The following is a 13,279-nucleotide window of genomic DNA, read 5'->3' on the forward strand; positions in this document are numbered from 1 at the left end:
TGTATTTTTAGGGAGAAAAATGGAAAATGCCCACTTGTATAAAGGCAGTGAAGTTCAGTGAGACTGACTGCTGCTTTAACTGTCATCAAAATACCTTTTGGAAGTCCCCATATGTGCTGGCAGTCAGCACACTCAGAGAAAGGTGCAAAAGATTCTAAAATCAGAGATGTTCACATTGTAAATCTGTATAATTTACTCATATCTACATAGTGTGGTGACAGTATAACTTTTGAAAACTGTAAAAAAGCTGCTGTAACTTGTTATTTTCTTTCTTTAACTTGAGAGAGTAGAAAGGAGAAAAAATGCTGTTTTTCTTACAGAAAGAAATACACAATTACTGAGATATTCATTCATTCCTTCCTTCCTTCATTCATTCATCTATTCATCTAAAAACGTTCGTTGTGGCAGCAAAGCTAGTTTAACTTCACCACAGAAACATCTCCAAAATCCTTCGCTTTCTGTTCTCACAGCCTCATTGAGTTCTTCATTATCTCTGTGGCCAGAGGGAGCAAATCAATCTTTGCTTCTCTCTGCTACTGTATTACATAGTACCGTAGCCAAATGTACCCACAGTCACTTACAAACTTCAGTTCAGTAAGGTAGAGAATCCTCAGCATGGACTATAAACGGAGAGCTTCACACCCGGCCTCCTTCTGTCCTCTCCACTTTTATCCCTAGGACATCACCCTACCTAATAACCTAGAGGAAATCTGCTGCCATTCCTGGAACTCATATCAGATCTCTTCACTACTCTTTGGCTTTGAAGATTTGGCATTCCCCTGCTCAAAAGCCCAGGGAGCATTCTGCTTACCAGACCCAGCACAGGGAGCATCTGTGCCAGGACCCTTTGCTGACAGCCTGGCAGCACTCCTCTGTGACCTGCAGCATTGTGTTCACACCTCAGTAGCCCTGAGCCTTCCTAGATTAAACATGAGAGATTTTTGTCTTAAAAAAAATATCACAGTAGGCCATAATTCTTTACCTGGCTGAAGTATGATTTTGAACTATATGTTTCAGCCAGGGTCCACCTGGGAAACCAGAAGCCATCCAAGTTATCTCAAACATAAAGAATTTAATATAAGCAATTGTTTATACAGACTATAGGAGAACTAACAAGTCAAACAAGATTTTAAAAGGAGGGCCACCCAGAAAATATCAGCAACAGAAAATGATTGCTGTCCATTAGAATGGAATAATGATAGTGGCAGAAGATGACATTACTAATAACTAAAGGAACAGGCTGTCTCCTGAGAGTGTATCATTATCGGTGATTTTCTGATGGGAGTTGTAATCATGAAGAACAAGGCTTTCCGGGTGGGGGAGAGACATCTGCTTCTACGCACCTGCCCAGAAAGAGAGAAATACCCTGGCTTCTCCCTGCCTCTCATATTCCAATAGTTTCCCTCTGGCCAAATTTACCCAGATGCCAATGACAAAGCAACTGGGAAATATAGTTCCTTGCAACACAAAGCCAACCAGAGAGAGGCAGAATGGAAAAATGATAAGCACCCACTATGTGAGGCTGGGGAGCCCATCACTTGGCTAGGTGACTGCCATCTGCAGCAAAACATGGAAGTGTGTGTTACACATCATGATTCCTCTGGGTTGTAATTACACCCCACAGACTGGTTTTCTCCTTTAGACTATGAGCTTCACAATAATAGAGCTATATCCCTATTTTTACCTGAATATCTACTACATTATTTGACATATTCTAGGCTCCAAGTAAGTAAATGCCCAGCAATCTTATGGGCTAATAACGTACTTTAACTTGGCATTTCACTCACAATTTTCATCCTGTTGACTATTAATTCAAAATGCTATTAATATTACCAGTAAATAGGACTATACCATTCCCAAGTAAGTTTGTGAAACAGTGTTAAAGTTAACTCGATTTCTTTATTGCAGAATTATTCAGAACTAATGTGCCTGAAGAGGGAACTATAGTATCATGCAGCATGTTTTTGATACATATGACTACAGAACACTCTTTTTAAAGGCATAACAACATACAGGGAAATCAGTTAAGGGGACATCATCTTAAATGTCATTACACTGGTAGTATTTCTTTATTTTTCCTTGGAAATATTCCCATGAAGGTCATTTTTTCTAGATGCTCATATCACTACTAAGAAATTAAAACTAAATAATATATCAAATATTAATTGAACACATTAGGTGTCATTTACTATTCCAGTCAATGTAGGCCTAGAAGAAAAATGTCACACTTCCTGCTTATTGGCAGAAATAAAAAAAACAAAAAGTCATAAAATGGAACTTCATTTTTTAATAAAAAAATATTGTTTTGAGGGCTGAGGATTTACTTCAGTGGTTCTGCTACTTGCCTTGTAAGCACAAGGACCCGAGTTTAATCCCTGGTACCAAAATAAATTAAAAAATGCAAAAATATTGTTTTACATATTTCAGTACACTGTAAATATGAAAAGATGTCTGATTTTATTAAAAATCTGAGACACATGAAAGGTAAAGTATAAGCATGTCAGTTCTGGAACTTACATTTAAGCTTCATAAATTCTAAGAACAAATCACTAACTGGAGTTACTTCTACCATATGAAGAAAAGATACCAAATTCTCCAATAAAAAGTCAGCAGTATTAACTACCAAAGCTGGGCAATGCTGTGTTCAACTCTATTATCCTGTAAAAATAACTACTCAAAGACCCTTAAGAAATCCCTAGGCTCCTTTAGTATGATTTAGCTGAAACTTTAAAAGTTCTATTTTATTGATCTACATTGACAAAGCCGAATATTACCCTTCTTTTTTTTTTTTTTTTTTTTTTTTTTTTTGTACTGGGGATTGAACTCAGGACCTTGCTTGTACTTGCGAGGCAGGTGTAGCACCACTGAGCTAAATCCCCAGCAATCTCACCCTTGATTTAAAAAGAGGGACATGAAGTCCTTAGATTTGTTATTGAAGAAATGTATCCTCCAGAATTAACATTACCTTTTGGTTTTAAAGAATTATTACAAAGGTTTTTCACAATGGGACCTTATATTAGAAAATTTGGCCAGTATGCAATCTTTAAAGAAAATTTAAACAGTATGCTTGTTTGTTTTGGCGTTCTTCCCAGTGGCCTCTTTAGAACAAACTGCATTATTAACATTAAACTATAATATATTTTTGAAATGTGGCAAAAAATTGCTATATCATATTGTATATCAGTGCTTCCACTGTACCAGAAACATAAAGGGAGGGTAAAAGACACAATCAAAATATTCACCAACTGTATGTGAAGAAACTCACTCTCCACAATAGTCAAACTTCTAAACATTAGGTAGAATTCTAAATATTACACAGAATTTCTTTTTTAAACTTTTTTTCTTTCATTGAGTTTATTGGTACATGTTAGGTATACAGTACAGTTACATTTATTATTGAGATCTCGTATCTTTACATGACAAGTGGTCTTGGTTCTCATTTTTTCCCCTTTTCCCTGCCCTCCCTTCACCCCCCTCCTCCCCTCCCCACTTACAAAAACTTTATTTCTATTTTTTCATTTTCTCATATTTTTTTCCTTATTACCTTTCCCCTACCCTTCCCACTTTCCCTACACCTTTAGCCCTTTTCCTCCCATTTCACAATGTCATTTATCTCATTAGGACCTATGTACTATTACAGTTTATTCACACTGGAGAAACTATTTGGTATTTACACGTGTGACTTATTTATTTTACTTAGGAGTATATCCTCCATATGTATCCATTTTCCTATGAATGAGTCTAATTTCTCATTCTTTATGACTGAGTAGTATTCCATTATATAGAAAAACCACATCTTCTTTATCCAATCTCCAACTGATGGGCAAATGGGCTGTTTCCAAGTTTTAGCTATTACAAACTGTACTCCTATAAACATAGGGGTGCATATATCACTGTGATATGATTCTTTTAATTCTTTTGGAAAGATACCCAGCAGAGGGATGGCTGTGTCAAATGGAATCTCTAGTCTGAGCTCTTTGAGGCATCTCCATATTGATTTCCACAGTGGTTGCAGCAGTCTGCACTCCCACCAACAATGGAGAATGGTTCCTTTCTTCCCACAACCCCACCAGCATTTGTTATTGGTTGATTTCTAGGTAGCAGCCATTCTTTGTGGGGTGAGGTGAAATCTCAGTGTTGTTTTCATCTGCATCTCTCAATGACCAGTGATATGGAACATTTTTTCACATATTTGCTTGCTGTTTTTACCTCTTTGTCTGAGAAATGTCTGTTCATTTCAGATGCTCATTTTTTTTTGTGGGGGTACCAGGGATTGAACTTGTGTCCTTGTGCTTGCGAGGCAGGAAGCAGAACCACTGAGTTAAATCCCCAGCAAGACGCCCATTTTTGAATTGGGTCTTTACATTTGGGGGGTCTGATTGTTTTGAGCTTTTTGTATATTCTAGATAATAGTTCTGGAAACATTAGCCATAGCAATTAGACAAGAGAAAGAAATTAAAGCAATAAAGATAGGAAAGGAAGAAGTTAAACTATCATTATTTGCTGATGATATGATACTCTACATTGAAGATCCACCAAAAAACTTCTAGACTTAATTGACAGATTCAGTAGAGTATCTGGATACAAGGTGAATACCCAAAAATCAATAGCCTTCTTATACACAAATAACAGAAACACGGAGAGAGAAATAAGGGAAAAAATTCCTTTTACAATAGCATCCAAAAAAATGAAGTATCTAGGAATCAATGTAACAAAAGAGACAAAAGATCTCTACACTGAAAACTACAGAACTCTGAAAAAAGAGATCAAAGAGGATATAAGAAAATGGAAAGATATCCACTGCTTCTGGGTAGGAAGAATCAACACAGTGAAAATGCCCATACTACCAAAACTGCTATACAGATTCAATTCACTACCAATTGAAATTCCAACAGTATATTTCACAGATCTAGAAAAAAGAATCCAAAAATTCATTTGGAACTAGAAGAGATCTAGAATAGCAAAAGCCATCCTAGGCAACAGACACATGGCATCAGGTGTAACAATTCCCAATTTGAAAGTATACTACAAAGGCACTGTGATAAAAACAGCATGGTACTGGCAAAGAAACAGATCTGAGGATCAGTGGAACAGATTGGAAGACACAAAAACAACTCCAGATGTACTCAGCTACCTCATCTTTGACAAAGGAGCTGACCCTCCTCAGTGGAGGAAAGATAGCCTCTTTAATAAATGGTGTTAGAAAAACTGGATTTCAACCTGCTACAGATTAAAACTGGACCCTTATCTCTCACCATACACTAAATTAAAATCCAAGTGGACTAAAGATCTAAATATTAAAACAGAAACACTAAACTTGCTGGAAGATAAATTAGGCAGAACTCTTGGAGACACTGGCATAGGAAAAGACTTTATGAACAAATCCTCAGTAGCACGGAACTAGCAGAAAGAATCAATAACTGGGATCTCATCTCATTAAAAAGCTTCTGCACTGCAAAAGAAACCATCAACAGAACTAACGGACAACCTACAATGTTGGAAATAATTTTTACCAGCTGCTCCTCAGACAAAGGACTATTATCTAGATAAATTTCAATTAACACTGAAATTTGATGGTGATAGTATTCACAGTCAATTCAGTTACTAGTAGGATGACTTTGGGTGTCACTCTAAAATTCATTGTTTCCATCTGTAAAAAAAAAATTTTTTTAATTACCTGCTTCACTGTGATGAAATGAAAGCTGAATCACAAGTCTCTTTAGGGTTCTGGGCCTAAATATGTTAGGGAAATGTTTGAGGCTGTGTTCCACCTCATTCCCCAGACTGGCAATATTCGTCACTGTACCAAAGGCTCGATAAAGTTCTGCGGTAATGTAGGCTACTGACGCTCCACAAGCAAGTGTTTCTCAAATCTACTTATCCTACAACTATTTTGTTTTTTCCTGTTAGCATAAGTTGATACACGCAGAATTTGTGTTTCTCAGAACACCCTTGAGGATTATATTGAGAGAGAACAAGAAGAAGTCAGATATGAAGGCTCATGCATGGATTTCCAGCACTCTGTTAGACTAAGGCAGGAAGACTGCAAGTTCAAGCCCAGCCTGGGCTACTTACTGACTTAGTGAAATTCTGTTTCAAAACTGAAGCAAAAAAATGTTGAAAAGAGCTGGGGATGTATGTCAGTGCAAAGGCCCTGGGTTCCATATCCATACTTAAGGAAGGGGAGAGGGAAAAAAGAGAAAGATTGAGAGAGAGAGAGTGAGAGTGAATAATAAGATCAATGCAAATGATATAAGAAATTCAAGTTTTGCACTAATGCCTGTATTCTTTCTGACTATGGCCAATACTCAGTAAGCCACCCTTGCAAGCTGGTATTCAAGCACTAATGGTGTACAGTGACGGCCGTGTGCGAAGTGAGAATTTCCTGCATCTCGTATACAATGTAAGTTAATGTTAAGATTTCTCGAGTACATTTTTAAAAATCTTTTTATGGGAATGGTCATGAATTCGCACTTCCCTGCTCATTTCCTTTGTAACTAACAACACATTTTTACAAGAAAACTAACTAGTTGACAGAATCTGTATTAGTGGGAGTAAGTAATCCATAATGACCTTGGCCTCAGTAATCTCTAGTTATGACTGTGTTGGTTAGTGGTGACAAAAGAAACTAAATGAAATATCAGATCACTGTCTTAGAAAGACTGTTCTCTGCAAAAATAAATGGAGAATTGAACCATGTTTCAAAAAAACAGAACCATTCTAAGGAAAAAGTATTGCAAAGCTGTTAACAAATACAATAAATAGCCTTCTCTATTCCACAATTTTTAAGAATTATTATCATCATTATTATTTACTTCAGAGATATAATGTTAGGAAGAAAAAATAAGTAACACAAAACTGAGTACATGTGGCAGGAAAGAAGTAGAGATCTGAAGACATTACAGCTAAATACAAACCAGCAACATCACATTGTGTCAGAGTAAAGAAGACAACACAGTGCTAGGAATGGTGGCAGGATTTATCATTTACAGCTGGAGTCATATATCAAAATGCAGTCTTTCTCTAGGGACACTATGGAAAATGTTTGATTTTCTTTCTGCTTTATGGGTGTATATCCATAAATGAGTATCACTTAAAGTTAGCAGGGTAATACAAAGCAGAAACCAACCATAGTATTAACAGGCATGTTCCCCCAGCAGTCCTGGTGTTCTATAACTCAAATCCTACCACCATCAAAATAACTATAGAAGTGACAAGTCTAATGATTCATACTAGTTTAACAGTTGTGTAAGTCTACACAGCAATACTAACATAATTTGAGGTTTCGGTAAGTAACATTGGTTTGTGGTATGCGGACCATTTGGGTCTAGACCACTCGAGGAGTTCATTCAAAGTCCTCCACCTGAGTCCCACCCAGACCTGCCAAACACATGCTCTCAGTCAGGTCCCTAGACTCCATGTATTGAGCGAGAACTCCAGAAAAAGGAGACAAAGAACAAGAAGAAATGGAAACAGGATGATGTGCTTAGCCAACACCAAACTACAGAGGTGGGACCTTTTTCATAGCCCAGTTAGAGAGATTTTTTTTTTCAGCTTTAATTGAGTTTATTGGTACATTTTTAGGGATACAGTACAGTTACATTCATTGGTGGGATCTTGTACCGCTACATGACAAGTCTTGATTCTCATTTTTTCCCCTTACCTCTGCCCTCCCTTCACCCCCTCCTCCCCTCCCCATCTACAAACACTTTATTTTCATCTTTTTATTCTCTCACATGTTTTTCTTTTCCCTTTTTACTCTTCCCCTACCCATCCCACCTTCCCTACACCTTTAGCTCCTTTCTTCCCATTTCTAAATGTTAGTAATCTTATTAGAATCTTATGCATTGTTGCAGATTATTCACACCAGGGAAATTATTCGGTATTTACACATGTGTGACTTATCAGTTAGAGAGATTTATATCAGGTCACGGCACAAATCAATTCTAAGTTCTGAAAGTCAACCATCTACCAGAAGTCACATTTTCTAAAATACACTTAGCTTAGAATACAGTTTTCAAGGCATGGCCTCAAGCAGCCGTACAAGTATCACCTGGGAAACTTACTAGAAACACAAACTATCAGGTCCCCCACCAAACCAACTGAATCAGAAGCTTGGAATGGGCCCCAAGGACTCTATGTTTTAAAATTCTTACAGCTAATCTGATGCATGTTAAAATCTGAAAACTGCTGACTTAGAACTCCAGACAACTCACTGGGCCATATACAGTAAGTCACAGGGAGCTAAATGAGACACAGGTAATTAGTAATCTGTGAGATGCAATTTAAAGAGGAGCAAAAAACAAAACAAAACAAAAAAAAGTCCTGCTTGCTCCTACAACTGGCCTAAAAAGTTCCAAAACGTCATAAAATTAGAGCAAGACACTTTTACTAAAAAGTCACCAGGCCCACTAATATGCCAACACTTATTATTGATTCAGCTATCACTTGTCAAAGCTTTCCTTTATATCTCTGGATATAGAGGAAAGAACCACATACCATAGCATATGATAGGTCAGGCTTAAAGTAGAAAAGGAAAGAAGAGTTCCAGGCAATCATCCGAAAGGAGTGAAAGACATGCTCATGGGGGACTGTTCCAGTGGGAAAACTCTGGAAAGGCAATGATGCTCGGAGCACACAGAGAAAGAGATGCCCAAAGATACACTCTGCCATCATTACTGTCTTGAACAGCACTTAACTATCAATTAGTTGAGGAGATAGTATCCCTGGCTTCGTAGACTAGCACAGTGTCTAAACTGGAAAAACAGTCCTTTGTGGCTGGTTAGCCTTATGCCCCCATTTTATACATTTATGTGACTCACATCCAAACTAAACATGAAATGATATGTTAATAAATTCAGAGCTCTCTTTGATATTCTCTTAATACTTCACTAACCATTTTTAACATGAAATTTATACAACCAGATCCTGATTATTTGCAAGCACACATTCACAGACCTTACAAATAGTTTTTATACGTTTTTGCAATGTTCTAACCTGTTTCACTTACACAGCACATAAATACAACATCAAAAACCTCTGACATACACCAAAAAGTTTTTTTGATTCTGCAAAAGTCCTAAATCACTACAGCAATATTTAAAAGCACATAATTTGATAATTATCAAACAAAAATATTAAAACCTCTATTTTCTCAAGCATCTTTATCATACTATATACATTAGCATTTTTATAATAATTATGTTTTCCGTGCCTTTCTATATACCCTTTTAAAAAGTCACTTGAGGGTAAAATTCAATTCACACTTTTTTTTTACTTTTTGGCATAAACAAACCTCATGAAATGGAGATGGTAGCAATTAAAGTTTCTGTACAAGTTACCACACGACAAGTAACCATCATTGATTCCTTGAGAGTTCCTATGACAGGTCGCAAATGTCCATTTTCAAAAGTTCCGCTTGTGTTGTTCTATCAGTCAAGCAACGACATTTTAACCTCTAACCAACCATAGCAAAAAGACTCAAAATTAAGGTTGACACTTTGTCCTTTAATTTGTTCCAAAGTACTGCAGGGGTTTTTACTGCCTGATGTTCCACCATATGTGCAGACTCTAGATATAGCCGGTGGGGTTAAGCAGGATGCCTCTGTATTTTGCCATTCTCCTGCTTCCTGTTGTTTTTGGAGCAACCCTCACTTTAGCTAAACATACCCCTTCTGGGAAAATCATTTTTAGTAAGAGAATCTGCAGAGTGTCCTGTATGCTGATTACATTTCGGAAACATTATAGTCTATGAGGTTCACAGGACTCACTGGTTTGACATCTTGCAATCTTTATAGAACCCACCCGTTTTATGAAAATTTTAACAAAAGTTATAAAACTACATACCACACAAGTTTTATAAATAAAAATCCAGTTATCAAATGAACAACAGGAGAAATTCTTTTTGAAATGTTTTGTTTTGTTTTACCATCTGATAGAGGTTACTGACAGCTTTTCAAAACCTTTTTCAAATGCAAGCTGATTTTAATTCCAAATTTACTAGTATCTTTGATAACAGGCATATTTACTTACTTAACTCTTAAGAGGTCAAAACCAGAAAAAGCTTCTTAGTTTTATATTCAGAACTATTTTTGCCTGATATGAGAAATATGTGAGAAATGAGAGAATACCAACTACAAGCAAATTACATCCTTAGCTTAGTCTCAATAACTCTTTCCAAGCCAGAGTTCATGAAAATCATCCATGATGAAAAAACATGGATCCTCTTAAAATACATATAACTTTCTCAATTGTCTATCCCTTGGGTATTTTGTAAAGTAGAACATTTAGCTCTATATAATTCGAAAAAATCAATAGATAGCTTAGAGAGAGAAGCATAAATCTCTTGGGTCTCAGATTCACTTCCTGTTGCTTTCTTTCATTATATGTTTAAAGATAATCAATAAAAACTGATTTCTCTTTGTAAGCATTTTCCTACACTGCCAGAAATAATAGCAGTCTCTGCCTTAAAATGAAGAAAAATAGTAATATTTATCATGAGAAGAAAATGAAACTAGCTAACCATATTCCTGAGCCAAGAGAAACAAAGAGCAAATCCAGTTGATTCTTGAAAAAAAAAATGTTTAAACACTCTTGACATTAGTATTATTCTAAAAATCTGTAGTATCAACAAGTTTTCAAACTCTGCATTTATATTTCTACTTTCAATAAAAACTTCATGTTTCCTAATAGTTTTAATATTTTTCTGTGTAAACACACATATCACAGGCAAGATTTTTGTCACTGTTCAATAGTGAAACAGTAAGTAGAGGACTGCTGGAGTCCCCAGAGCAGACCAAAGTGCAAAACCACAGGAAAAAACATTTAGGTGGAAAAAGTTAATTTAGGGTAAGGAATTAAAGGACCCAAAACAAACCTGTCTCTTGTGTCTCTTATGTCAAAACACATAATTTTTTGCTACTTGCATTTCCAGCATACATAAAACATTGCAGGAAAGCTTTATATTACAATCTCTGGAATAACCCATTGTGATTCTCTAATATGTACACATATCTCAGAGCTATTCACTTTTAATATGCTTTCTTCTGTGCTCTTCACAAAAGACTGTAAGACAATACCAAATGGGAAAGTGGTAGACTTTTACTTTGTTATGAAGTTCCAAATACATTTTATAAGTTTTCCAGGTTTCCTATTTCCCTTCAGTCTGCACTATCTGTGGAGGTTGTCATATTTCACCAGGGTGAACTGTAAATCAGACAATTTTAGCCAGTCATGTTGAAGAATGAAGGTGAAAAGCACAGTGGAAAATACATAAAGTCCAATTAAAACCATATGAACCAGAGATATTGAAGCAATACTTGCTGGAGAAAAGCCAAGTAAAAATCAAAACTTTCTTGGTGTTAGTGAAACTATCCAGTCCATTTGGAACAAGCACATACCATTCACTAAATGCAGTATTACTTACTCCTCCACCCCTCTCAGCAAAATCACCCAGGGAAGTTGAGTCCTAGCACAGTAATTAAGCCTATAGAGTTCTTTTTAGCAAAGTCCAAGTTTTTAGTTGTTAATATAAAACTGATTTATCATTTAAAGCAGCAATACTTATTTAGAAATATAGTCTAAGATTGGGCAAGGGTCAATTTTATATCCAATGAGAAGTATTAATGGTTTATGATGACAATGTTAAATCAAAAACCTTTTGCATTTTTCTATAAACCTTTGCCTCTAAAAACTAAGTAGTCCAGATAAGACAAGGATAATCTAATTACCTATAATCAGATAAAAAAAACAAATAGCTATAAAATCCAAACTATCTCTCCTACTATGTATATTACAATCTGTAGATGGTATTTACCAAGCCAATGATGCATATGTCTAAGGATGTAAGAAATTAAGAGCTCTCTAAACTGTAAAGCAACTCCAGTAAAAATCTTTCTGACAGTCTATTATCAAAGCCATTCCATATCTATTTCTCCTGTGCATTCCAAGTGTCAATTACAATAATCTCAGTAGACAAATGAAATATAATTTACAATATTGCTTTGGGATTCTAGCAAACAACTCAAATGCAGTAAGTCACTTACCCCCTAGAAATTGAATTCCTCCAGCCACTCTTCCTACTGTCCGGGAGATGAGCTCAGACACACAACAACCCATGAGGGCTGTGAGCGCCACCAGGAGGAGCAGGCCACAGCCCAGGCCGGTCACTATAGTACAGATCCTCCATTCTGCACTGGGGATGCCCTGGAAGGAGGCATAGCGCCCACATTCCTCCACCATCACCATCATCTGCCGACTCTCATCATGCACTGGATAGGAGCATCTCCGGAAAGTACCAAAGGACACTGGCTTGCCCAGCTGTGATCCCCAGAGCCAGTAAGGCATAAAGAAGCCCACACAGGAGGTGGCAGCACAAAGAAAAGAAAGGAAAGCCCAGATCACCCCAGTACAAGTCAGGCTGGATGCCATCTTTCACCAAATTGGGCAATGAGGACCAGAAGTCAATGTTCTTGGAATGCAGGAGTGAGTAAATGTGTGAAGTCACCAGGAAAACGCAGGTAATCCACAGTTCCGAAAGCAGGGAGTGTCTATTAGCAAACTGGACCTTCAGCCCTACTGGGCATCAACTTCCCATTCTCTGTAGAAAAGATGATGGTCCCTGGTAAACAGTAATAGGGAATACGAAAAGTCAAATATTTTTTACTGAAATGGTAACGCCTAACTGGTCTGCAAATTTAAGTTAATAAACATTCAAACTTACCAAAACTCTTCAAAAATGGAAAGAACTAATTCTGCCTGTAAGCTTCTCTATACTTTAATTTGTCCAACCCAATCAAAGCTTCTTCATGTCTTTATCTCTAGTAAATGCTCCCAAATTAACTCTGACAGCTATTTACTTAAAGAAATATATGACTTCTATTTGCCAAGCCAGGGAATTCGTTTCACTTACATTAAAAGTAGTGTAGCATTTTTACTGGCAGTAAACATGATTCAGGATATTAAAATAAAATGAACCATACTGTGGTTTGTTTACTTGGCTTGCAAATTCACACTCATGGTTTGTAACAACTTTTCTGTGCCCTTTTAAGTGGGCATTAGTTCTCTGAGCCCAAATAAAATAATTAGAGTAATTTCCCCGGGGGACAATATCATAAATTTAATAAATATTAGAGACCACCTAGGCACCTACATTAGACAAAACTATTATCAGACCCTCCCAAATATTCAATCAGTAGCATTTGAGAATTCCTTCTGTCTTAACAACTGTCTTCTCAGGTAAAAGAAAGCCTGTATGTGTGCGACTCATTTTCGCATCTAC

At 36.6% G+C, this 13,279-nt stretch overlaps 1 protein-coding gene across 1 annotated transcript in view; it reads right to left on the bottom strand.

Moving 5' to 3' along the window:
- Positions 1-12,617, bottom strand: part of Lhfpl6 (LHFPL tetraspan subfamily member 6) — a 267,815-nt gene extending 255,198 nt beyond the window's left edge. The window contains exon 1 of the mRNA XM_010639171.2: positions 12,045-12,617. Within this exon, the coding sequence (XP_010637473.1) occupies positions 12,045-12,429 (385 nt within the window). The 5' untranslated portion in view covers positions 12,430-12,617. The remainder of the gene's footprint in view (positions 1-12,044) is intronic.
- Positions 12,618-13,279: the final 662 nt, after the last annotated feature.

Source organism: Fukomys damarensis, unplaced genomic scaffold (genome assembly GCF_012274545.1).
Source record: "Fukomys damarensis isolate Sample0158 unplaced genomic scaffold, DMR_v1.0_HiC HiC_scaffold_38, whole genome shotgun sequence".
NCBI lineage: Eukaryota > Metazoa > Chordata > Mammalia > Rodentia > Bathyergidae > Fukomys > Fukomys damarensis.